At 39.2% G+C, this 27,904-nt stretch overlaps 1 protein-coding gene across 15 annotated transcripts in view; it reads left to right on the forward strand.

The window, feature by feature from the left end:
• DST (dystonin) overlaps nucleotides 1-27,904 on the forward strand; it is a 502,743-nt gene that overhangs the window by 329,225 nt on the left and 145,614 nt on the right. For 9 of the 15 annotated variants that reach the window (XM_066359128.1, XM_066359129.1, XM_066359143.1 and 6 more), the window contains 11 exons: nucleotides 190-368; nucleotides 1,257-1,395; nucleotides 2,604-2,797; nucleotides 4,340-4,502; nucleotides 5,187-5,270; nucleotides 6,003-6,110; nucleotides 6,621-6,719; nucleotides 16,875-17,003; nucleotides 20,348-20,436; nucleotides 21,281-21,416; nucleotides 22,506-27,881. In XM_066359128.1, the coding sequence (XP_066215225.1) occupies nucleotides 190-368; nucleotides 1,257-1,395; nucleotides 2,604-2,797; nucleotides 4,340-4,502; nucleotides 5,187-5,270; nucleotides 6,003-6,110; nucleotides 6,621-6,719; nucleotides 16,875-17,003; nucleotides 20,348-20,436; nucleotides 21,281-21,416; nucleotides 22,506-27,881 (6,696 nt within the window). Of the gene's footprint in view, nucleotides 1-189; nucleotides 369-1,256; nucleotides 1,396-2,603; nucleotides 2,798-4,339; nucleotides 4,503-5,186; nucleotides 5,271-6,002; nucleotides 6,111-6,620; nucleotides 6,720-10,501; nucleotides 13,196-13,985; nucleotides 16,780-16,874; nucleotides 17,004-20,347; nucleotides 20,437-21,280; nucleotides 21,417-22,505; nucleotides 27,882-27,904 lie in introns of those variants that run through there. The other 6 variants (XM_066359134.1, XM_066359135.1, XM_066359136.1 and 3 more) reach the window with 2 other exon arrangements.

The raw sequence follows: 27,904 nt of genomic DNA on the forward strand, positions 1-27,904 counted from the left end.
GGGAGTCTGTCTGACTGCCTCCCCGTTTCCAGCTTCAGAAAAAAAAAAAAAAAGAAAAGAAAAAGTAGAGAATATGTAGAAATTTTAGTCAGTGATCATAATGTAAAATGTGAGTTTTACAACTGTTTAAAGAAAGATGCCTCATCTGGCGTGAAGACCTAATACCAATGTCTATTCTCTCTTTTATAGAAACTGAAGAAAGAACTGGAGCGTCTTAAAGATGACTTGGGAACAATCACAAGTAAATGTGAAGAATTTTTCAGTCAAGCAGCAAACTCTCCGTCAGTTCCTATCTTACGATCTGAGCTCAGTGTGGTCGTTCAGAACATGAACCAAGTCTATGCTATGTCTACCACTTACATAGATAAGTACGTACCACTGTCTTTTTTTTTTTTTTTTTTTTTACAGAGACAGAGTCAGAGAGAGGGATAGACAGGGACAGACACACAGGAACGGAGAGATGAGAAGCATCAATCATTAGTTTTTCATTGCGCATTGCGACACCTTAGTTGTTCATTGATTGCTTTCTCATATGTGCCTTGACCACGGGCCTTCAGCAGACCGAGTGACCCCTTGCTTGAGCCAGTGACCTTGGGTCCAAGCTGGTGAGCTTTTGCTCAAACCAGATGAGCCTACGCTCAAGCTGGCGACCTTGGGGTCTTGCACCTGGGTCCTCGGCATCCCAGTCTGACTCTTTATCCACTGTGCCACCGCCTGGTCAGGCTGTAACCACTGTCTTAATATAGAGTTGCTTCATACAGCTGTCTTATTTTTACATTTATACTATACATTTAAAAATAATCATTTTTATGAATATATTCACTTTTACTTAATAAACTTTATATTTTATTAATATATTAAGTTTATGGATTTCTATGGATTGATGATGCTTCTTCATGTTGAAAGGGGATGTGTCACCCAGATGAGGACATGATGTGTTTTGCCAGTAGCTTTAGTAGCTCAGCTGTTGCAGACTGTAGGATTTTCCTCTCAAGCTTGGTCTCCACAAGGCTTGAAAAAAGACCATCTTTTCTTGGAATCTCTTTGCCCAGTAACTCCTGTGGGTCCGGGCATGGGTTGGAGCACATGCTGTCTATTAAGAAGAGAGTCAGCTGATTAGTAATCTTGTAGTTAATGGGTCAGTGTTCCCACATGAAGAACCTGCTACATTCTGCATCATATTGATGCTTCAGGACTGCGTTATGGAAAGATAAACGTCTACCCATACATGGCTATTGTTTAATTCTCGTTATTAGGTTGAAAACTGTTAATTTGGTGTTAAAAAACACTCAAGCAGCAGAAGCCCTTGTAAAACTCTATGAAACTAAACTGTGTGAAGAAGAAGCAGTGATAGCAGACAAGAACAACATTGAGAATCTAATAAGTACTTTGAAGGTATGAGTCTCACTTCTGGCTGCTCTTTAAGATTGTACTTGAAAAGTATTTCTCTAGCATTCAGATCTTCAAACATTAATCATTAAATGTCTTAACTTGATCATACTTATATTCATTCCACTTCATATCTCTATAATACTATGGCTTATGGCAAATAAGTATGTTTGGCATTTTTAGTTTGAGGTGAGGTCTTCTCACTGAAAGTTTGAATCTTCTCGACAGCAGCTATTAAAAAATTTATTTATTTATTTATTTATTTAATTTACTTATTTATTTATTAAGTGAGAGGTGGGGAGGCAGAGACAGACTCCTGCATGTGCCCCAACAGGGATCTACCTGGCAAGAGCTTACCATGTGGTGCTCTGCCCAGCTGGGCCTGAGCTCCATTGCTTGGTAACCAAGCTATTTTAGCACCTGAGGCAGAGGCCATGGAGCCATCCTCAGCAACTGGGGCAAACTTTGCACAAATCATTCGAGCCATGGCTATGGGAGGGGAAGAGAGAGACAGAGATAGAGGGGGAGGGGTGGGAAGCAGATAGTCACTTCTCCTTTGTGCCCTGACCAGGAATTGAACCCGGGACTTCCACACGCTGGGCTGATGCTCTACCACTGAGCCAACTGGCCAGGGTCAGACAGTAGCTTTTTCTAATCAGTTCATGTTGGCAGCAAGAGGCTAAAAATTAAATAATTTGTAATATATTCCCTGGCTAAACCAGTTATTTTGAGAAATCAAGAAGGCAAGCCGAGGAATTAATCTAGGAAAGGAAAAAGATGGGATTGTATTTATCTGGGACTATAGATGTGTATGAAGAACCAAGAAAAACAATTGCAAAACAATTGTGAAAAGTTATCTGTGTTTTTCAATGCATACATTCAATTTTAAACAATGAGATTAGTAGATATTTTGAAAATAAGCAATAAGTAGCAGACTTGCTTATAGAATGTTTTACTTTATTGATATGCAAATTCCATTCGGCTGAACTTTATTAAATTTTCAGGGTTCTTTTTTTTTGGCAGAAAGTACAAATAGTGGCAATTTCATAAAGTTCAGCCTAATACATTATTTTTGTATATGAAAGCTATTCTTTCCTTTCTCTGATTTTTTTTATCAGTCATCTGTAAATAAATTGTAAAATTAGATAAATAATGTGTTTACTCAGTGAGTAGATGACACATTTTAATAACTTTCATCAATTAATGTATTTTAGCAATGGAGAGCTGAAGTAGATGAAAAGAGAGAGATATTCCATGAGTTAGAGGATGAGCTGCAGAAAGCTAAAGCTATCAGTGATGAAATGTTTAAGACATATAAAGAACGGGACCTTGATTTTGACTGGCACAAAGAAAAAGCAGATCAATTGGTCGAAAGGTGGCAAAATGTGCACGTTCAGATTGACAACAGGTTAGTATCCTTTTTGTTCAGTTTTAGCACAGATTTATTGTCCTTTATTCTGGATATACATAGTTAAATTTCACATGCAGTAAATTGTGTTAATTTCAAAAGCTCTAATTATATTTATTTCTCAAATGGTGGAGTTAAGAAGACATTTAACTTCAAAAATAAATATTTTCCAACTCTATGTTATTAAAATTACTGAAATACTCTGGAATTTGTATAATCTACTTTTTCTTTCCTGAGGGGAAAAACTATATAGTTCTCTACTTATTACCAGCTTGTAATATTCAAACACAGTATTTCAATAATTCAAAATTATTTCCAACATACAAGACTTAGTAAGAACATGCATCATGTTTTTAATAGGGCTGTATGTAGCAATCTGTACTAAACGTAAGAGGTGTAAGGAAATTGCAATGACTTGATGCTTATTTTTGTTGAAGATGCAAGAACGTTGAAATCATTCGCCCAGTGGTTAAAATTAAAAAGTGAAAGGAAATTTGATGGTTTTAGGCTCATCTTCATTCATTTCATGTTTATATTAATGCAAATAAAATGATTTTATGATATACTACCATTCTTTTTTTATTTACTAATTTGAGAGAAAGAAACATCAATTTGCTGTTCCACTTATTTATGCATTCATTGGTTGCTTTCTTATATGTTTCCTGACCGGGGATCGAACCTACAACCTTGGGGTAGAGATTGAGATGATGCTCTAATCATCTGAGCTACTTGGTCAGGGCTAATACAGTACCATTCTTGAGAAGTGAAACTATATTCAAATATAGAATATTTCACCTTTATAAAACATGTGATATATAGGTTTAATTTAGTGATTTTAAATCATAGAAACTGAAGTATTTAATCACAACTCTGGAAAGTATTTTCTCAGTTTATTTTGTGCCATTTGTTGAACTGCCTTGTCATTGTTTCCAAAGTGAACTGCCATTTGATACAAGCTTTGGGTATTCAAGACATGCTGATTGATAATTATGGTTAAGTTTCCAGTTTTCCTGACTTTTAGCCTTAGTCTCTTGGGTTTGTCCCTAGAACAGCGGTTCTCATCCTGTGGGTCGCGACCCCAATGGGGTCGCCTAAAGCCATCGGAAAATACATAATGCATATCAGGTATTTACATTCCGAATCATAACTGTAGCAAAATTACAGTTATGAAGTAGCCACCAAAGTTATTTTTTGGTTTGGGGTCACCGCAACATGAAGAACTGTATTGTGGGGTCACGGCATTAGAAAGGTTGAGAACCACTGCCCTAGAACAATCAGGTGCACAGCTCCAGGAGCAAAAGAAGTTGCGTAACCGCAGGGGTAAAGTATGTACGGTACTTAGGTTCAACCTAAGCCAGCATGGAGTGCCCTTGCAGATGTGCTTCAGGGTGCTGTAGCCTTGACTTCTTTACACAGCCCCCTGTTGTTGTGCTTAGTGAATTGTAGTACAGTCATTCTGACTCTCCCTTCATCACACCTCTCACCCTCCTAATGGATACTGTCGGAAACGGTGACTATTCTTACCTGTCATGGTGTTCTTAGGTTACGGGAATTGGAAGGCATTGGCAAATCGCTGAAGTACTACAGAGATACCTATCATGCTTTAGATGACTGGATCCAACAAGTTGAAATTGCTCAGAGAAAAATTCAGGAAAATCAGCCTGAAAATAGTAAAACCCTAGCCACACAGTTGAATCAGCAGAAGGTATGTGAGCACAAATCCTTGTACCAAGGGTATACTGCATTTAGGCAGTAATGACCCTCATCTCCCTTCCCTTGGTAAAAGAGAAAGCAAGCAGCTATTTGGAAGAACTAGGGAGTAAATCATCAAAATTAAAAGCCTGCAATCCAAACCTATATATATATATATCACTTTGATTTCTTGGAAGTCATTTTTGAAAACATAAAGAAGTGAAAAAGTAACATGGGGCAATTTTCAAAAACCTAATGATCACTTAATCATAGATATGGAAATCTCTGGTACTTCGCTGGTCACCATAGTTTTGTGGGATCCTAAATAAATGAAAATGGTTAGTGGTAGAAAATTAAACAGCCACATTTGGCAGAAAATTTAATGCTTTGAGATTTTTTTTTTCTTCTTGAGGGGCAATTTCTAGCTCTGTTTTGAAAAGAAATAGGTGGGGTCAAGGGCTTCAAGTATACTTTTGAATAATTTCTATTAAGTGTTGTAATTTCGGCTTGGGTGAGTCACTTATATGTCTTAATTTAGAAGTTTGTGATTTACCCATAAAGCACATTATATAATACATGCTAAGGACTAAGGAGCTATACTGTTAAGTGATGTGGATATTTCCTAGTTCCTGAGCATCTTAAGTAGTTGAATGGCATATAATTCCTTGTTTTTCTTCTAAATTGTGTGCATTTATAGATGCTGGTGTCAGAAATAGAAATGAAACAAAGCAAAATGGATGAATGTCAAAAATATGCAGAACAATACTCAACGACAGTGAAGGTAAGAGGATTCTGTCACTTGCATCAAATGTAATGTTCGAGTATGTGATTCTACATTGAACTTTTTAAAGCCTTTGCAAGTCATTTTATTCTGTGTTGAAAAGAGAAAACAGAATCTTTGTTTGAAACCTTTAGACACCTATCTAATAATTCCTTGAAATCTGAGTCACATGACAGCCTGGTTTGTTCTTTTTATCACATGGCACATGCACACATATGTCCACATACATAAGAAATACCGAGCTCTGAGTTCACTTCTTAATCACTTTGTGCCCCTCCCACCTTCCTTCCCTCCTTCCCTTGCCCTTGGTTTCTCTCTCTCTCTCTCTGTCTCTCTCTCTCCTCCCGTTCTTTAACAATGCTAGAGTATTCCATGAAAGACCCTTTAACTTTTCGAGTTCTCATGTTTTTGAAGTCTTTAATATTGTTTATGTCGGCATCAGCCACCCAGATGCACAATGCCACTGCCCAGCTAGAGGAAAGGGAGGCTGGGTACAAGTCGTATAGCGTCCTAAATGTTTCCATGAGCTTGTAAAGACACTTAGGAACTTTCCCGACCACCCTAAATGTTTCTGACTTTATTACCATATTGCGAACATCTCAGCATTGGATAGATTTCTAAAAGTGTTGTTTGGTAATATTTCCTTTAAAGTTATTTAGTGAAACTGTGTTTCATTGTGAAGCTTTAGCATTTTGCTTTAATTAGTTTAATCTTATTGACTTCTTTATCCAGGACTATGAATTACAAACAATGACCTACCGGGCCATGGTAGATTCACAGCAGAAATCTCCAGTGAAACGCCGAAGAGTGCAGAGTTCTGCCGATCTCATTATTCAAGAGGTGATGCCATGCGGAGTGCAACAGAGAAGGGAGGGAGTGTGAAAGAGAGAAACCATACTTTTAAAATTTATATATTTGTATTATAAAATATGCATAATGGAAAATCTGTCATTTTAAGTATACAGTTCAGTGGCATCCAGTACATTTGCAAGGCTCTGCAGCACTGACTACTAATCATTTCCAGATCTTTTTCATCATTCCAAAAAAGAAACTTTCTACTTATAAATTACATTTTATTAAGGTCCCTTTTTTTAAAGCCCTTTGGAAATCTTTATTGAGGATTATTAATTGCAGATTATAACAAATGCACTTCCTGATTAAATTTAGAAGAGAATTGCTATTTTGTAGGGTTTACACAACAGTAGTGAGCTCATTACAGGCACCATCACTGGGGAGCTGTGTATTTTGCTGTCACGAAGCCTATTAATATTATAATCGTTACTTAATGCTTGTTCAAATTATTTAGGGCAACTGGAGCTTATGTTTTTATTATTTCTTCCTTACTTGCAGTTTATGGACCTACGGACACGATATACTGCTCTGGTCACACTCATGACACAATATATTAAATTTGCTGGTGATTCACTGAAGAGGCTGGAAGAGGAAGAGGTAACCATTAACTATGAACAGCTAACTAAAAAGGAAGTATATAGTATGGTTTGGAAAAACAGAAAAGGATTCACAATAAATTGACATAGTTGATAAGCTGATATGTAAGTAATTATAAAATTATAGTAAAAAAGAGTAGAGGCCTATGGTTTTTTAACTTTTTTTAAAAGATACTCTCAAATAGAAGAAAGTGTTTTTATTTTCACTGTAGGACTCTAATAAGATAGGGTTAATGTCTTAAATGGTTCCACATAAATAATGAAATGCTGACACTGGCAGAATTTTTCTGTTTTCTCACAGTTGAGGTATAGTTACTATTGTTATAATGTCTACAGAAATACTGTATAAGCACATTTTTAATGCATTTTAAGTTAATTTATATCTTCAAGGATTTGAAACATAAAAACAATAAATTAGAACTAGTAAATGTACAAAATGATAGTACTTTTTAAGAATTGTGGAGCTTTTTTATTTTTATTTTTTGCAAAAAAGATAATGGTAGATAATATAAAGACTGTGTAAGTACCATTCTAACGTGGAGGGACTCTGGCTTAGATTGTGAATTCAAAAAACATGTTCAAAATGAAAAGAATTATTAATAAAAGACTAATGTGTATACTTTTGAAGGGATTATGCTGTGCTCTGTTATCTTGGTATTGCTTTACATTCCTAACCTCAGAACAGACAAAGATAGTAGACTGAATGCTAAAGTTAGAAAATTGTGAGGCATTAGTAATTTTAAATTAGGCTGGTGTTGAAATTCTGAAGATGATTATACTTAGTATAACTAACTGTTCATATAACGAGAGAATCAAACGCTATTAAGTGTCTAATAGATGTTACTTTTTTAGTTTCTAAAAATGTGATGGCTTTTATAAACTATTTTAGTCTGTTCAATGTTAACAATTTTCTGCAACTAAATCACTAACATAGCTAATTGCAAGTCTTTATAACCAGTTTCATTTGTGCATCCAAATAACCGGCATATGCCTCTCATTCATGAAAACCATTCATAATTTTTATATTGTTACTTTTTAAGAGACATAATTCCATCTTAAATTATAGAGTAGTTAATTTAAAAATAATTTAAGAGCTTTTCCTTTTTTAATTTTGTTGCACATATATGAGCCACTTTGCTCAATTTATCTGATGCGGTAGACTACTAAACTTGTAGAACTAAATGATATTTTACAAAGCCTTCATATATAGAAATTAGGCTTGTCATTCTTAGAAACTTAAAGGAATTATAATGAATTAAAAGTCAAATAAATATAGACCAAAGACTATAATTTAAAATAGATTTTAAAAATCCCTTAATAAAAATTCACCACTTAAGAATCATACAAATGGGGCCTTGGCCGGTTGGCTCAGCAGTAGAGCATCGCCCGGTGTGTGAAAATCCTGGGTTTGATTCCCGGCCAGGGCACACAGGAGAAGTGCCTATCTGCTTCTCTACCCTTCCCCCTCTCCTTACTCTCTCTTTTTCTCTTCACTTCCTGCAGCCAAGGCTTCACTGGAGCAAAGTTGGCTCAGGTGCTGAGGATGGCTCTATGGCCTCTGCCTCAGGCACTAGAAAGGCTCCGATTGCAGCAGAGCAACACCCCAGAGGGGCTGAGCATCGCCCCCAGGTGGGCATGCCAGGTGGATCCTGGTCGGACAGATCCCGGTCAGGCGCATGGGGAGTCTGTCTGTCCCCACCCCTTTCACTTTGTGGGGGTGGGAGAATCATACAAATGTAATGCAAAAGATATATTTTATAAAAAATATACAGCTGAGTTTTTAGACTCCAAAGAGTACTGTTTCTGAAACAGAGTGTGCGAGACCCACATGAGAAACTATGCTCTGAGAGTAGAATTTTTCATAATAAACATAAATCAAAGAAGGGTGCAGGTTAGTTTCTGAAGATGAAACCAAATCAGAAATGAAAGTAGAGTATCTGCAATGGATATTAGATGAATAAAGAGATTTTATAGTCTATGTTGAGAGCAAAGTATATTAAATATTAATTTCTGAGATTAAAAGACAGCATATCTCCTTGGGGAAATGTTAGAAAAAACTCGATGTTATTTTTATATGAATAACTGACATCTAAAAGGAAGCAAATCAGCAATAGGACTAAATTATTTCTGGCAATTTTTCTAGTATTTGCTAAAAAAATTAGAGTATCTAGATAGTGTGATAATTATAATTATAGACAATTATAATCTAGACAATTATTAACAATCAGTAAAATACTTTAAGATAGTGAAGGTTCAATAGCAATTTTTCTGAGAAAATTTTATCTTTAAACCTTAGAATATAACTAGGGAAAAAAAGGCTCAAAACTTCTTAGTAATAGCTAAGTTTTAAAGGGGGTTTGATAACAATTTGAGAAAGACACTCCTAAAATCAACTATTCAAAAATATTAAAATTTAATATTAAAACGAAAGGTTTCAGTGTCATTAAGTTGAACCTGATGACAAAATAAATAGTGTACCAGCACTGAGTATTGCAGACTGCGATGAGATTTGTTTTGTGTGAATTCTTACTATAAATCATATTTAGGTTAGCAAAGGAAACAGCTGAAGCTTTTGTCAAAATTATTGCGGATTGAGAAATTAGAGGAAGCAAAATAAGATATATGTTCTATACTGAAAATTAGGTTACTGAAATTCACCAAAGCTTTTCCATTTAAAACAAAAATTCTGCTCTCTAGAATAATTTTTCTACTCTTGTTTAAACTTTCTAATTATGATTTTGGTTTGATGATATGAAACTAACAACCTTATAGTGTTAATAAAAAGAAATTCAATTATAATATAAAACTATTTCTGATCATGTAGATCTGTAGTAATTGTAACGTGTACTCCTCCCAGCTGTGATTGATTTTGTCATTAACAGAGTAAAAAAATATTTTTAAATTTTATTCTATACATTGGAGCTGGATCCATAAATATATTTTTAAGAGCATTTCACATTTAACAAATATCTTTGTATTTATGGAGTATCCAAAGGTACTTGTCAAAGTGGATTCGAATGAGGCATGTCATTAACAAGAGCAACAAAATCTGTGAGTATGTGAAGCACATCTTCTGTAAAGCCACCAGGGACCATAGCTGCCTTTGTATTAGTGATTCTGACTATAATTATCATAATCTGGCAATATAAACAAGGAAGAAGTTTGGCTTTAGAAATGACAAATTTTTGCATAATTTTCCTTTTTCCCCATGTGAAGTATTATATGCTGATTTGGCTCTCTGTTCCAAGGTACTTATTTTGTTTCTTTAACCATAAAACACAGGCTTGTAAACATCATTTTAAAATTTCCATTGGGCTAGATATCGAGAACTAAATAAATTCTTTGATGTCATTCAGTTCCTATATGTTGAATGTTCTTCTTAGCTTGTATGGAGCTATGTGCAAGCAGAAAGGGCACTGTTGTGAAAGTTTTCAAAATTATTTCACCTCCCTGTACCTCAGTTTCCTTACCTATAAGCTATGTGCTTTGGAAGGTCCTCACTTGTTATAAAATCCTAAACTAGCTGATTTTTACAACTATGATATTTCTGAGAGAAAAAAGAAAAAGTGTCTTTGGTTTTGAAAACCTGTCATGAAGGGTTCTTGTCTTCTTTTGCTGCCTGAAGCTTCCTCTCTGAAGAAGGTGTCGGTGGTGATGGTGGTGGTGGTGCTTGCTCTGCATTGGGGTTTACCTGTTTTTGTAAGTACTTTCCTGAGGCTTGCTTCGGACTTTTAAAAGCCACTGGAGTAGAACAGGCTTGACACTTTCAAACCTCTCTCGTAGATCAAAAGGTGTAAGGTGACCTCGGAACACGGGGCTTACTCAGATCTGCTTCAGCGCCAGAAGGCAACGATGATGGAGAACAGCAAGCTCACCGGCAAGATAGGCGAACTGGAGCAAATGGTGGCCGAACTCAAGAAGCAGAAGTCCCAAGTGGAGGAAGAGCTTCCGAAGGTCAAGGAGGCGGCAGAAAACGAATTGCGGAAGCAGCAGCGAAACGTGGAGGACATCGCCCTGCAGAAGATCAGGGCCGAGAGCGAGGCGAAGCAGTACCGCCGGGAGCTGGAGGCCATCGTGGGCGAGGAGGCGGCCGAGCGCGAGCTGGAGCGCGTGCGCAGACTCACGGCGCAGGCCGAGGCCAAGCGCGCGGCCGTGGAGGACAACCTGCGCCACTTCCGGGGCCAGCTGGAGGAGCACTCCCTCACCCGGCGGGCGCTGGAGGAGCACCTGAAGAGGAAGGACTCGAGCCTCAGCGACCTGCAGCAGCAGAAGGACAAGCTCACGGAGGAGCTAAGGAGGAAGAGAGACAACGAGGAAGAACTCCTGAAGCGGATCAAGCAGATGGAAAAAGACCTGATGGCGCAAAAACACCTGGCAGAGAAACAGTTGAAAGAAAAACAGAAAATTGAACTGGAAGCCAGGAGAAAAATAACGGAAATGCAGTATTCCTGTCGGGAACCTGCGTTGCCCACCTGCGCCCCCGCTCAGAAAGAGCAGGACCAGCAGAAAGCGGAGGAGCTCAGACAGCAGGTGGACGTGCTGATGGCTGCCAACAGGAAGGCCGAGAAGGACATGAGGGAGCTGAAGTACGAGCTTCATGCCGTCCAGCTGGAGAAAACTTCGTCTGAGGAAAAGGCTCGCTTGCTCAAAGAGAAACTCGATGAAACCAACGGTACGCTGCAGTGCCTCAAGTTAGAGCTGGAGAGGAAGGACCAGGTGGAGGAGGGGTATTCCCAGCAGCTCAGGGACCTGGCGCGGCAGCTGAACCAAACCACAGACAGGGCCGAGGAAGTCATGCAAGAAGCTAATGATCTCAAGAGAATCAAGCACAGCTACGAGGCAGAGTTAGAATCTCTTCAACAGGAAAAAGGGAAGCTGCAAAGAGAAGTGGACAGGATCAGCAGGACACATGCCATAACTGAGAGGGATATGCAGCATTTAAATTCCCAAGTGAATTCTTTTCGGGATGAGAAGGAGTTCTCTAATGAAAGAATACAATTGTGCCAGAGAAAGTCAGACCATCTCAAAGAACAATTTGAGAAAAGCCACGCGCAGTTGATTCAGAACATTAAAGCCGAAAAAGAAAATAATGATAAAATCCAAAAACTTAAGGAAGATTTGGAGAAAAGTAGTAAGTGTTCAGAAACGCTAAAACAAAAAGTAGATGAGCTTATTAGGCAGAATACTGACACCAAGTTAGCAATGCAGAGAATTCAGGCAGAATCAGCCAATGTGGTTTTAGAGAAACAAGCTATCCAGCAAAGATGTGAAACGCTGAAAATTCAGGCAGATGGTTTTAAAGATCAGCTACGCAACACCAACGAGCACTTGCATAAACAGACGAAAACAGAGCAGGACTTCCATAAGAAAATTAAATGCCTAGAAGAAGACCTCGCCAAAAGTCAAAACTTAGTGAGTGAATTTAAGCAGAAGTGTGACCAGCAGAACATTATCATCCGGAACACTGAGAAAGAGGTCAGAAATCTGAATGCCGAGCTGAATGCTTCCAAGGAGGAAAAGCGACTTGGGGAGCAGAAAGTGCAGCTACAGCAAGCTCAGGTACAAGAATTGAATAACAGGTTGAAAAAGGTGCAAGACGAGCTGCACTTAAAAACCATAGAGGAGCAGATGACCCACAGAAAGATGGTCCTGTTCAAGGAAGAATCTGAGAAATTCAAACTTTCGGCGGAGGAGTTTCGGAAAAAGATGGAAAAATTAATGGACTCCAAAGTCATCACTGAACATGATATTTCAGGCATCAAGCTTGACTTTGTGTCTCTTCAGCGAGAAAACTGCAGAGCTCAAGAGAATGCTAAGCTCTGTGAAACAAATATTAGAGAACTTGAAAGACAACTTCAACAGTATCGCGAGCAAATCCAACAGGGGCGGGATGTGGAAGCAAACCATTACCAGAAATGTCGAAGACTTGAAGAGGAGCTGGTAGCCCAAAAGCGTGAGGTTGAAAACCTGAAGCAAAAAATGGATCAGCAGATAAAGGAACACGAACATCAGTTAATTATGCTCCAGTGTGAAATCCAAAAAAAGAGCCCCACCAAAGACTGTACCTTCAAACCAGATTTTGAGGTGGCAATGAAGGAATGTCAACACTCTGGAGGTCTCTCCTCTAGGAACACAGGACAGCTTCATTCAAGGGCCAGATCTCCTCTGTTGAGATGGACTCATGAACCACAGCAGTCGAAAGAAAAATGGCAACATCAGGTTGTTGAACCAAAGGACGTCCAGTGCTGGCCATCAGGAGCTCCACTGGAGAAAGAGAAAAGCCAGCAGTGTTACTCTGAGTATTTTTCTCAGACAAGTACTGAATTGCAGATAACTTTTGATGAGAAAAACCCCATTTCAAGATTATCAGAAATGGAGAAGATAAGAGATTCAGCTCTGTACAATTCCAGACCACCTGTCAGGTGTCAAGGTGACAAATGTGAAATGGACCTGGTGAAGCTGTTGGCACCCTTAGAGGTATAATCCAGATTCTGAGACTTACCAGCTACTTGTGTTAAGTTTCCTCTCTTGTTTCCTTTCTCTTCTAGACGAGGTGTTTTTTAATAATGTTAAATGTGATTAGCTGTTGGTCATTCTGACAGAATGTAATGCTCTCATTTTCTAGTAATTTACTTGAATCTACTACAAATTACCAATCTTTACTTTTTAAATTTTTGAGAGGAAACACACAGATGTTATGGTTACAGTGTTATATCAGTAAGATTATATCCTGAAAAGTATGCCCATAAAAAAAGCTAGAAAAACTAAGCAGTTAACTTTCATTTCTAACATGTTCTCTGGAAAAATTTTATCTCAGTCTTTTCTCTTTTTTTTAAAATTGACTTTATTGGGGTGAAATTGGTTAATAAAATTGTATAGATTTCAGGTATACAATTCTGTAACACATCTGTACACTGTATTGTGTGTTCTCCACCCCAAGTCAAGTCTTCTTCCATCACCATTTATCCCCTTTACCCTCTTCTACCTCCCCCACCCCCTTTCCCTCTGGTAGGCACCATCCTGGTATTTTCCTCCCAATTTTTTTATTGCTTAATCCACCTTCATACCATTTTAATTCCTTAATTGCCCTCTAAAGTAAACTTCAGACTCTCAAAATATATTAGTTATTTCTATACCCTATTTGGTTTGAAAATTTTCTTCTATTATCTCATCTTTGTTATTCTAGGAATTGTATTAGATTAAGAATAGGTAAAGGGATATAATGTTCTTTAGATGACTTTTAACGCCTTATAAATTCCTGTTACAGATAGCTAAGAACAAGCAGTATGATATGCATACAGAAGTCACAACATTAAAACAAGAAAAGAACCCAGTTTCAAGTGCCGAAGGATGGATGCTTGGACTCAAGAGAGGAGATTTTCTTAAGAAAAGCTTAGAACCAGAGACCTCCCAGAACAATGATGGCGACCACGCATGCTCAGTTAGGGATGATGAATTTACATTCCAGGGGCTCCGGCACACTGTCACTGCCAGGCAGCTGGTTGAAGCTAAGCTTCTGGACATGAAAACAATTGAGCAGCTGCGACTCGGTCTTAAGACTGTTGATGAAGTTCAGACAACTCTTAACAAGTATTTGTCGAAAGCCACCTCAGTTGCAGGACTTTATCTAGAAGCCACAAAAGAAAAGATTTCTTTTACCTCAGCAGCCAAGAAAATTGTAATAGACAAAATGATGGCTTTAGCATTTTTAGAAGCTCAGGCCGCAACAGGTTTTATAATTGATCCCATTTCAGGTCAGACATACTCTGTCGAAGATGCAGTCCTTAAAGGAGTTGTTGACCCTGAATTCAAAAGTAGGCTTCTTGAGGCAGAGAAGGCAGCCTTGGGATATTCATATAATTCTAAGATGTTGTCAGTGTTTCAAGCTATGGAAAATAGAGTGCTTGACAGACAGAAAGGTAAACATATCTTAGAGGCCCAAATCGCCAGTGGGGGCATCATCGACCCTGTGAGAGGCGTTCGTGTTCCACCAGAAGTCGCTCTGCAGCAAGGCTTGTTAAATAATGCCATCCTCCAATTTTTACACGAGCCATCAAGCAATGCAAGAGTTTTCCCTAACCCCAATAACAAGCAAACTCTGTATTACTCAGAATTACTGCGAATGTGTGTATTCGATGTAGATTGCCAGTGCTTTCTGTTTCCATTCGGGGAGAGGAACATTTCTAATCTCAATGTAGCAAAAACTCATAGGATTTCTGTAGTAGATATTAAGACGGAAGCAGAACTGACTGCATATGAGGCTTTCCAGAGAAACCTAATTGAAAAAAGTACCTATCTTGAACTCTCAGGGCAGCAATACCAGTGGAGGGAAGCCACATTTTTTGAATCCTATGGGCATCCTTCTCATATGCTGACTGATACTAAAACAGGATTGCAATTCAATATTAATGAGGCTGTAGAGCAGGGGACAGTTGACCGAGCCTTAGTCAAAAAGCATCAGGAAGGTCTCATCACACTTACAGAACTTGCTGATTCTTTGCTGAGCCGGTTAGTTCCCAAGAAGGATTTGCATAGTCCTATTGCGGGGTATTGGTTGACTTCTAGCGGAGAAAGGATCTCTGTTCTAAAGGCCTCCCGTAGAAATTTGATTGATCGGATAACTGCCCTCAGGTGCCTTGAAGCCCAAGTGAGCACAGGGGGAATAATTGATCCTCTTACTGGCAAAAGGCACAGGGTGGCTGAAGCTTTGCATAGAGGCCTAGTTGATGAGAGCTTTGCCCAGCAGCTGCGACAGTGTGAATTAGTAATGACAGGGATTGGCCACCCTGTCACGAACAAAGCAATGTCAGTGGTGGAAGCCGTGAATGCAAATATCATAAGTAAGGAAATGGGAATGAGATGTTTGGAGTTTCAGTACTTGACTGGGGGGTTGATGGAGCCACAGGCTCACTCCCGGTTGTCAATAGAAGAGGCTCTCCAAGTAGGTATTATAGATGTCTTCCTTGCGACAAACCTCAAAGATCAAAAGTCATATGCCAGAAATATAATATGTCCCCAAACAAAAAGAAAGTTGACATACAAAGAAGCCTTAGAAAAAGCTGATTTTGATTTCCACACAGGACTTAAACTCTTAGAAGTATCTGAACCCTTGATGACAGGAATTTCTAGCCTCTATTATTCTTCCTAATAGGACATGCTGAAATAACTTTGCACAGGAGTGATACTGTCAAGTTTATGTATTCTGCCCAGAGCATGACGATATCAGTTAACTATACAGTCCAGGAATTGTGTCACATAATCAACATAGTATTTATTTATGGAGGGCTGGAGATAGCTGACTGTTCAGAAGGGAGAATAATTTTTAAATTAAGAATAACAAAAGATTTACTGCTCTTAAAAATGGTTTCATTTAGCTTTGAGATTAGTTGTTTTCAGTCTTGCCCACACTGAATTAAAAATATTTTACCTAGAATATGGCATCAGCTTGGCGAACTCCAGCAAGTTGAGAGCATCCTTTCTGGAGAACTCTCCATCCTGGGAGATCCAGCCTGATGTTAGGGTTCCCATTCACTCAGTGAAGCCTTGTACTCACGGAAGGAGCACTGTGGGTTCAGAGAGGCTGTAGTCTTTCAGACTGCCTTGAAAAATGAAATGTTTTTAGTTTTTCTATATGTAGTTACCTTCTTCACATATGAAATGTTTACTCCAGTCTCTCGTTTATAGTTAGACTTTGTGACGAATGGGTTGTGTGTTGGAATACAGGGAAATTTTTTTCTTCATTCTGTGTATTTTTCAAATGTGTGTACACACAGTCTGTTCCTTTGGCTTTCCATTGTCTCAAACTTTTCTGTCAAGACAATTGTGTTTGTAATGCTAATGCAAAGGCAGCAAATCAGAGATCTTCTAGTGCTTCATGAATAAAATCGAGTTTTTTATTTGTTACTTTGATAGACCAGCTGGGAGGTGAGACCGATCCTTAAAGAATGTTTGTTACAGCTTCCTTTGCTGGCATCAACATTTTGGAAGTACATCTGCTGTGGGATGTGATAAACGGGGTGAAGTGAATGAATAAAAATCTCAGTAACCATGTGTGATGAAAACACATTTTTACATTCTTGTTTTCTATGGAGAGGTCAGTTTCATAGCTCGGTCATTTACTGGAGTATATCTTTTTTCTACCACTTCCACCTGTCAGAAGTCACTGGAAGAAGAAAAGAAAGAGCATGTTGAAAAAGCCAAAGAATTACAGAAATGGGTATCAAATATCAGCAAGACACTGAGAGATGGAGAGAAATCTGGGAAGTGTCCCTTCTCTAAGCAAAAGGTATCACGAAGGTCCCAATTAATAACAATGAGAGTGGGTAGAACTTCCTGAAGTGACATAGTCCACCTAAAAATAATATGTTTAATTGTTTACCTCAACCTCCCCCCTAATTGTTATCGACAATTATAATGAGGATCAGGGAGGTTTAGTAATTTGCCCAATGAATCACAGTATGTGCCAGGCAGAAGAAAGTGTTTCAGATTCCAAAGTCTGAACTATATATCTTAGTCTTATCAGTAAACTAATATAATATATATTGTCCTGCTTTTCCTACTAGTTAGATCTGCCATTTGATTACTATGATCAGTCTACGGCCATACCACCCTGAACGCGCCTGATCTCGTCTGATTACTATGATCATTGCCAAAGAGCAGCGTCATCCTGTTTTGTGCTCAGAAGAGGTCCATGTACTCCTTATCACTAATGTATACATGTGTGTTTAAGAAGTGTTAAAACAAACTTCCAAGGATTCCAAAATTACAAACTAGCTAGGATACTAACATTTTTGAGGACTGAGTGTAGTCATGCCTTCTGGACCTTTTCTGTTTTATGAAGAAGTGTTCTCCAGTCAATCACTGGAAAAAATATTCTAGATTCTTTCCCTTACCTAAATGAATTTTTTAGAAAGATTTTATTTATTGACTTCAGAGAGAGGAGCGAGAGAGAGAGGCTGGGGGAGAGGAGTGGGAACCAATGTGCAGCTGCTTCTCACATGTGCCCTAAGCAGGCAAGCCCAGGGTTTTGAACCCGTGACCCCAGTATTCCAGGTTGAAGCTCTATCCACTGTGCCACCGCAGGTCAGGCAACTAAATGAATTCCTTGGTTCTGTGGGCTATCCTAAATGAATTTCTTGGTTCTGTGGGCTATCTTCTGTGCCCCTCCTATTCGGCATTAGCTGGATAGCTTCAGCCCCTGAGATGTTAGTGCTTCCTGGTGTCTGTTGGAACTGCCTCCACTTGACGCTCAAAGCACACTGGTTGTTAAGATGTAAGTTCGGCCCTGGCCGGTTGGCTCAGTGGTAGAGCGTCGGCCTGGCGTGCAGAAGTCCCAGGTTTGATTCCCGGCCAGGGCACACAGAAGAGGCGCCCATCTGCTTCTCCACCCCTCCCCCTCTCCTTCCTCTCTCTTCCCCTCCCGCAGCGAGGATCCATTGGAGCAAAGATGGCCCCGGCGCTAGGGATGGCTCCTTGGCCTCTGCCCCAGGCGCTAGAGTGGCTCTGGTCACAACAGAGCGACGCCCCGGAGGGGCAGAGCATCGCCCCTTGGTGGGCAGAGCGTCGCCCCCTGGTGGGCGTGCCGGGTGGATCCCGGTCAGGCGCATGCGGGAGTCTGTCTGACTGTCTCTCCCCGTTTCCAGCTTCAGAAAAATACAAAAAAAAAAAAAAGATGTAAGTTCAAGTATTGCTGCTGATGATGATGATAGCACTGGAAGTGTGGCTGTATTTTTAAAAATTTCCACAAAGTGAAACAACATTTTGTTTTGAAAGCTTTTCCTACACTGCCCTCTCTGCCCCTGCATGACCTTTGGAAATTTTAGGGCCTATTATTAGCTCTTACTAGCTTCCCCTTCCCGTTCTGTATGGGTACTCACTTGTCATCAGTTGACATTGTTGACATAATTAAACAGGGGGAAGCTTCAGTGCCTAATTTTCCCCATGATATTAGGCAAAGATTCTTTATCTGGGGCTCCCCCTTGAAGTTACAGACCTGAGTATATGCTTGAATTATTCAATTGAAATAGAGCCATATTAGCTCATAGTTTGTGTACTGTACTTCATCAAGTGTGGAAGAAATAAAAAGCTGGAAACAATTACATTTGCTGTTTGAAATGCAAAACAGCAAAGTAATGTTATGCATATATTTAGTTTAAAGTGTTCTCTCCCCACCCCCATCCCTTGTCAAATAGGAAAAGAACTAAAATAAGGAGGAGAGCTTAGCAAGGATTTTTGGGGAGAACAAGTATCATTTGAGAAAGCTGGATTATAAACCCTTAGTATGTTCTCATTCTGTAATATTAAATTCTCCAAAATTTTACTAGTTCAGTTTTAGACCTGCTGGACATAAAAGTAGACACATACTTTTTTTTTTAATACAGATTATGGCCTAAACTATAAATCTCTTAATACCTGATAAAGGAATTTAAGACCATTTGATGTGAATAATAAATGTCCTTCAGTGTATCAATATGGCCTCATTATTACCTATAACCACAAAAACTGAGTTTTTTGACAATAGGATACATTGGTGAAAAAGATAGCTTTCCTTGGACCCATCATTTACTCTCATTTCTGCTCATTTAAAAGAATGGCAATTGACTTCTGATACTAGGCTTTCAGAAACGATACACTGAGGAATTAGGAGAAAGTGTTACTTCATATCTTCAAACAGATAAATTTAATTCCTCTGACCATCACAGGAAACTTCACAAGTGAAAGTTGTAAGAATAGAAGTTCTTTAACCTTGACCTGCAGACATACAGATTAAACCATCACCATAAATTTTTTTTTCAAAAGGAGCATTGTATTCAGGAGTTTGGGGGAAGGAAGATACACATTGGTGGAAGTAGTGTGCTTCATTCATGTATATATCAATATTTGGGTACAAGGACGATACCGAGCCAGTGCTGACCCTCAGCCATTTGAGAGGTTAAGGCAACTCTGATTCATGGTTGAGCTGGGACAAATGCAAGAGCCATATAGTGCTGTTATTTCCTCAGCAAATAATAAGACTTGCCTTAATCATGCATTCTAACTGTAAAGTACGTCCCTTATCCAGTCCCCTAGGCTGATAAATAATGGGTTACTGACTTGGGTCACCCAGAAAATAGACATCATCCAGATATTAATGAAAACCTGATTCGTTTTTTTTTTTTTTTTTTTCATTTTTCTGAAGCTGGAAATGGGGAGAGACAGTCAAACAGACTCCCGCATGCGCCCGACCGGGATCCACCCGGCACGCCCACCATGGGGCGATGCTCTGCCCACCAGGGGGCGATGCTCTGCCCATCCTGGGCGTCGCCATATTGCGACCAGAGCCACTCTAGCGCCTGGGGCAGAGGCCACAGAGCCATCCCCAGCGCCCGGGCCATCTTTGCTCCAATGGAGCCTTGGCTGCGGGAGGGGAAGAGAGAGACAGAGAGGAAAGTGCGGCGGAGGGGTGGAGAAGCAAATGGGCGCTTCTCCTGTGTGCCCTGGCCGGGAATCGAACCCGGGTCCTCCGCACGCTAGGCCGACGCTCTACCGCTGAGCCAACCGGCCAGGGCCAAAACCTGATTCGTTTTTAAAAATTATTGTCGGTTAGTCTATATGAGGGCAGAGTTTGAATGCGTTTTCCTTACCTTGCAGATTTCCAGTGAAGAAATATTAACCAAGAAGGAACAATTATCTGAGGCACTTCAAACCATGCAGCTGTTTCTGGCTAAACATGGAGACAAGTATGTTGGTTTTCATTAACTTTTTATTCGATGTAGAAAAGTAATCTTGAAACCATTTAGCAGAATAGATGATGGTAAGTTGAGATTTCAAAGATGGAACTCAATCACAGATTTACTTAGTGATGTAATAACATAAGATTATAAATTTAGTAATTTAGGTAATTGTCATTTTTAATCACTTTAGTGACTAAAAAATACCTAAAATGTACTTATTATTCACATATATTACTGGTAAAAACAAACAAAAACAACAACAACAAAAAAAACAGGCTCAGAGATGTTAAGGATCAGTAGTTAGTCCAAGCCAAGTCTTAATATAAGTAGTACTGTCTGAGACTTTCCCTTGGAAAAGATATATAAATAGGTTCTTCATTTTCTTAACTGAACCCTGTGACAATCTGGTTTCCATTATTTTGGTCCTATTTTTTACAACAAGGCACTTCATATATTTCAGCTAATGCGTTCAGCTAAGACAGGGAAGTAATGATATCCTTATTATCCTTTTCCCAACTAACAATGCTAACTTTTTATTTTTGTCAGATAACAGCTATTGTTATTTTAGAAACTTGTATATGTTAGAGATGTGCTGATATATTAATTCACATCCTTTCCTTCAGCCCCCCCCCCTCTCTTTTTTTAGGCAGGAGGATTTCTAGATGTGTTTAGGGACACCCTTAATTTTTATACACAGCCATTCTAAGACCTGAGCAAGCTGTATATGAGGTTATATTTTACGATTATGTACTTGCTTAGTAAAGTATTTTACACAATCATTGAACCTAATATACCATCTTTATCACTTGAAGACTTGTACTCCTCATGTTGTACTTTCTGGTTATTTTAGAATGACAGATGAAGAAAGACATGAATTGGAAGAGCAAGTGAAAACTCTTCAAGAGAGTTATAATTTATTCTTTAGTGAATCTTTGAAACAACTACAAGAATCACAAATCATAGGAGATGCAAAGGTAGAGGAGAAGGTAATGTTAAAGCGTGAAGTTATTTCAAGATTCCTAGATTGGTTGCATGTTTGTAGAATTGTGTGTCAGTGGTAAGGAAATGACCTTGAATTGTGCCCATGGAAAAAAAAGATGGGAGTTTTTGTAAGTATTTGGAGATCTCCATGTTGTTTATTAAGTGCAATCTTACACTTGCTGTCATCAGTTTCTACAACATCTTAATCTCTTCTTTGCATGGTAAAAGAAAAAAAAAACCATTCATTTTTCTAACTCTTCTCTTCAAAAGCCTTTCTTCTCCTGCTACATGACGTATTTTACTATATAAATAGGTTACAAAATAGCCTGTGAGTCATCTCTAGAGGTGACATAGGAGTGTTATGAGATTTGTTTGATTTTCAGAGATATCCATGAAATTTACTTGAGTAACACTGGGCCATATGTTTCAGTGAGGATGTCCTAGCATCTACTTAAAATATAACAGAAATTGCTTAAAATTTGGCCTCTGCTTAAGTTTTTAAAACTTGACAATACACATTCCCAATATTCAACACAATATTCAGTATTCAAAAAGTTATCTCTGTACTCCACGCCCTCACTCCCTGGAGGACTTTGAACAGTATTTGTCACATTTTGGGGTTATATAACAGATTTTCTGGTTCATTATTTTTTGACTCTCTGGGAAGAAGTCGGTATGCTGTAAACATCAATAGCATGGGGTTTCATACTCTGTCGTGTCAGTGGACTAATCTCACCAATTGCAGAAAGCATGATTTGCCTTCTAGGTATGTGTTCTGTTTTCTCACTGTTGTCATTTACTCTGTTGTGTCTTCACTAACCTTGTTAATGTACACAATAATAAGTTTTCAATTCACAGATGCATGTTGTTTTCAAAGCTTTTATCATATCCTGTGCTGTTGAATAGATCACTGACATAGATCACTTGTGCATTTGAGCTGCCTAACATTCACAGCATTGCCTCACCTCGGTAAGTAGAGGATTTTTATGTTGAAAGGTATTACTTATTTAAAAAAAAATGCATACTAAGTTTCATGAAATTCTGCCCACCTTTGAATGACAGACTGATGTGAGAATTCTGTATTCTCCTTTCAGCTGAATAAAGTGATTGCAGGCACCATTGACCAGACCACTGGGGAAGTCCTTTCAGTCTTTCAGGCAGTGTTAAGAGGCCTTATTGACTATGACACAGGAATAAGGTTGCTTGAGACACAACTAATAATTTCCGGTCTAGTTTCACCAGAATTAAGGAAGTGTTTTGACCTCAAAGATGCCAAAAGTCATGGCCTCATAGATGAACAAGTGCTCTGCCGACTCAGAGAACTGAATCAAGCGAAGGAGATGATTTCTGCCGTGTCTTCCACCACAATTCCAGTGCTGGATGCTCTGGCTCAAGGCGTGATATCCGAATCCACGGCCATCAAGGTTCTTGAGATACTGCTTTCCACAGGCTTTCTAGTTATTCCAGCCACCGGAGAACAGGTGACCCTGCAGAAGGCTTTCCAACAGAACCTGGTGTCCTCAACACTGTTTTCTAAAGTCTTAGAAAGGCAGCATATGTGCAGAGACCTTATTGATCCGTGTACCTCTGAGAAGGTGTCTTTAATAGATATTATAGAAAGAAGTATTTTACAAGTTACCACTGGGATGCGGCTTCTCCCTGTGAGACCACAAGAAGGAGGCAGAATAACATTAAAATGTGGAAGAAACATCAGCATTTTAAGGGCGGCTCATGAAGGTCTCATAGACCGCGAAACCATGTTCAGGTTGTTAGGGGCACAGCTTCTTTCTGGAGGTCTGATCCATTGCAACTCTGGTCAGAGAATGACTATTGAAGAAGCCGTGGCAGAAGGGATGATTGACAGAGATACTGCTAACAGCATTCTAACATATCAGGTTCAAACAGGTGGAATCATCCACTCAAACCCTGCTAAACGCTTAACTGTCGATGAAGCAGTCCAGTGTGATTTAATAACTTCAAGCAGTGCACTTTTGGTGCTGGAGGCTCAGCGGGGCTACGTTGGACTCATTTGGCCTCACTCTGGTGAAATATTTCCCACATCTTCTTCCCTGCAGCAAAAGTTGATTACCAATGAATTGGCCTACAAAATCTTGAATGGCAGACAGAAAATAGCTGCTCTCTATATCCCAGAAAGTTCTCAAGTCATTGGTTTAGATGCTGCTCAGCAGCTAGGAATTATAGATAATAACACAGCATCGATTTTAAAAAGTATAACACTGCCTGATGAAATGCCAGATTTGGAGGATTTAGAAGCGTGTAAGAATGCCAGAAGGTGGCTCTCCTTTTGTAAATTCCAACCATCAACAGTCCACCATTACAGGCATGAAGAGGATGTTTTGGATGGAGAAGAGTCAGTGACAATCCAGAGCTCTGAACAGACTAAAAAATTATTCCTGTCTTATTTGATGATAAATAGCTACATGGATGCAAACACAGGGCAGAGGCTTTTGCTGTTTGATGGAGACTTGGATGAGGCTGTTGGAATGCTACTGGAAGGATGTGGTGCAGAATTTGATGAGGACACGCCCTTAAAAGAATGTATCAATGTCTTAAGACTTCCTGGCATAGTTCTGAATAATGCCCCAAGTAAAGAAAAGGATGAAAGTATAACTTCACCAGGTAGTTTTGATAAATATTATTGCAGAGAATCTAAACATGAAGAGATCCCTGAAAACAGAATGCATGCCTTGGATGAAGAGTTTAATGAAATGGGAAATAATGTCCTCAGTGAATGTTATCAGTCAGAAAACCTGGCAGATACAGGAGAAGCAGATCATAAAATTAAGAATTTATCTGGCGTGAATGTTCCCAATTCTGCATCACATTTTACACAGCCTGGACTTGCAGAAGTTAGCATGCTTAGACAAGACTCTGAAAACATACCTACAAACTGTGAAAATCAAAGTCAAGTTGAAACAAGTGAACATGCTGATCAATGTGGTCATTCTGAAAGCATTCCAAACCTTGCAAGTGATTTGATAACAAAATCTCTTTTAAAATCAAAAGCTAGTAGCATTTGTGACTTGAAGGAAACAGAAACTGAGGATAACATAAACAAGGATTCAACTATCTTTGACTATTCCCCCAGGCTGAGTGCCTTGTTAAGTCATGATAAACGGAGGAATGATCAGGGAAGTTTTGATGACATACAAATCAGAGAGAGTGATGGGAAAAAATGTGCAGCCTCTACATTGCCAGCCAATGACCAAGCCATGTTTTCGGGTCCAAGAATTGGAGAAGAACTTCAAGATCAGTTTCTAGGAATTGCAGCTATTAACATCAGTTTGAAGGGTGAACACTGTGGACCAATACTTTTAAATATTGGTGATAGTGATCCTCAGTTACAATATCACAATGATAAATATGTTTCAGCTACTTGTGGGGAAGATGAAAAAATACATGCTGCTTCTCAGCAGAAACCCAAGGACACACAAAATGAGTCCAGAACAAAAGAGTACTCCTGTGCTGTAACACCAAGGGGTAATGCTGATAATGCTCATGCATCTCATGATTGTGACACACCATTGCTTACAGAGACTGTCAGTGCTGGTGACTATGAAACGTCACTGCTGGATGATCAGCGGAGTGACACAGAAACAGACACTGATAGCGATGAAGATTTTTATGATACTCCCTTGTTTGAAGATGACGACCATGATTCTCTGCTTCTTGAAGGTGATGACCGTGATTGTCTGCAGCCTGAGGACTATCACACGCTGCAAGAGGAAAATGATGGGACTGCTTCTCCTGGCAGTGTTTTTTATGATGTCCCCAAAGAGAATGAAAATTCTGTGGTGACTCAGGGGGGACTAGTTGCTAGCTTAAATGTGAGGGGGAAAGCACAGTCTTTTCAGGATTGTCTCACAGATAGTGAGAAAGCTGATTTATATTCTGATGAAAGAATACATTCAAATTTAGTTGACGCATACAAGGTCCATGAACAGTTGTTGGAAACTGTATCAGAAAGTGAAAGTACAGATGACCTAGAAGGCGATGAACCTGACTTATTGACTGATGATGAAATTGTAGGAAGGAAACAGAGCTTCAGTGCCTCATTAACTTTTGATGACACTGGTTGCTGGAGAGGAGGAAAAGAAGAAGAGAATGTAACTGGACAAGAATTTAAATCTGATACTGATCAATTAGAGTCTATGCAAAATGAAGAAAGTTATGGGGACTATATATGTGACAGTAATGATCAAGATGACGACGATGATGGTGATGGTGATGAAGAAGAAGAAGAAGAAGGGGTAGGAGTTGAGAAGGAAACGCCCATGTGCCAAGATGAGGCTGAAGGTATGGATGTCCAGTTGTGTGCTATCATGAGTGAGAAGGAAAACAGCCATGAAATCCAAAGCATCAATAAAATAATTCACCAGGATAAAAAGCACAATTATAGTTCTTTAGAAAAACAGCAAAGTATAAATGTTTTACAGCTAGCATCAAGTAGTAAAAGTAGCTTAGTTACTGAAAGAGGCAACTTTCCAGAATATACAACTGAAGTTGCTGGAAAAAGCAAAGAAAATCTGTTGAGTCATGAGATGGCCCTTAAAGATATATTGCTGCCTATCATTAAAGACACTGAACCAGAACACACCTTTGGCCCTGTGACTTTACATAATACTGATAGCAGTTCAACTTCTGATGGCATCATTTGTTCTGAGCCTGATTTGATAGGAAGACCCGCTGAGGAAAGCCATTTGCCATCTGTGAACTCTGTAAGTAATAAAGATCATCAAGGACATGGGAGAGAAATAATGAAAAAGAAAGATGACAAAGACAACATACTAATAGAAGGTGAAGCATCAATTGCTACAGTGTGCTCAGGTAAAGAAGGGCTGAGAGAAGGTCGAGTGGATGATAGTAAACATCTCAGACTTTGGTCAAGGACAAGTACAAGGGAGAGTCTTGACTTAGTTAGTAGTCAGTGTTCATGTCCGCAAATCACAAACAATGAAGAACATAATCATAAAGGGAGCCTTAAAGAAGAAACCGTAGCACTTAAAGATGAACCAGGGACTCTACAAACAATTTTTAGTAAAAATCCCGCTCGGTTTGAGACTCTTGAGGAAATATTTGACTCATCAGTTTCCAAAGTGAGCCGTGACATTACTTCCGACAGACTGTCTGAAGGGAATACAAATCCTGAGAAAGATTCAGTCACTGATGGACCAGAGGAAGAACTTGATCTTTTTGCTTATTTAAAACATTGTGCAAAAAATGTAAAAGCAAAGGATGTACTGAAGCCAAAGGAAGATATCCCAGGCTGCGCTCTGTTAGCTTCCCTGCCCGTGAAAGAACACTTAGAATTAGGAGTAGATAATGCAAAAAAGAAGGCAACCCTCACTCAGGAAGACTCACCTCTAGATGAGATGGTTCAACAGAATGACCTTGGTGCTACAGAAGGTGTCGCAGAAGGAGGAATGGAAATTTCTCAGTTCACACTGGAAAGAAATGAAAGTGCATGTTCAGTCTTAACTCTTAGAAATGTGGAAGGCCTCGGGAAAAATACTGATGTTGTGCCTTCAGGACTCAGTACAAAAGGAGTAAGAAATGATAACTCCAGCAACACTTTCAATATTGACAGCTCAGTCTTAGAAATGAACACAAAGAAAGAAAGAACTGAGCAACAGCCACAGATAGAACAAGCCCTGTCTCCAGGATTCCAAGAAAAGGAGCTTCAGATTCCTGAATTATCTCAGGTATTTGTTGAGGATGTAAAGGACATCTTAAAAAGTCGATTGAAGGAAGGTCATGTGAATTCTCAAGAGGTTGGAGAACTTTCAGCCTGGGCAGACACAACAAAGTTAATTCAAAGCTTAATTAAAAGGGTGAGCACATCACAGTTGGTAAATGAAGCATCTAGTGTGCCCAGCGATGACTGTAAGATCAGTGACCGTACTGGGATTTCCCCCATGAAGAACTCATCAGAACTAAGAGCAGAGAGTATAGATGACCCATTCAGTATTGTAAATCTTAAGTCTGAGCTCCTCCTTGACATACTTCGGCAAAACCAATATAGCCAAAAAATTACGGGAGCATTTGAATTGATAAAAGAATTAACTCAGATGGAGTGTGATCTAGAGAAAAGAGGTATTACATCTAGAGCAGTTCCACTTCACCTTGAAAATATTCTCTGTAAGCTGCTGGCGGACGGCTACTCAGACAAAGCAGAACAGGTTGGAAACGTGGATCAGAAACCACCGGCTACTTCTGAGACGGTGAACGAAAAGCCTCACATTCTTGATGATCTTAGAAGCAAAGAAGGAAACCATGGTTACCATCATTTACAAAATATAAAAGACATTGGACCAGAAAACGCTACTGTGTGTGCATCAGCCTTGCCGAGAGGTGAGAAGCTGGAGGAGAAATGTGGTGGTTTCCCAGACCATGAGGGATGTGTGTCAGGGTCAGAAGAAGTGTCTTCTGGAGATAGCTCAACAACACAAGTAAGTTGACTTTACATTCTGTA

The sequence above is a fragment of the Saccopteryx leptura genome, chromosome 1 (assembly GCF_036850995.1).
Source record: "Saccopteryx leptura isolate mSacLep1 chromosome 1, mSacLep1_pri_phased_curated, whole genome shotgun sequence".
Taxonomy (NCBI): domain Eukaryota; kingdom Metazoa; phylum Chordata; class Mammalia; order Chiroptera; family Emballonuridae; genus Saccopteryx; species Saccopteryx leptura.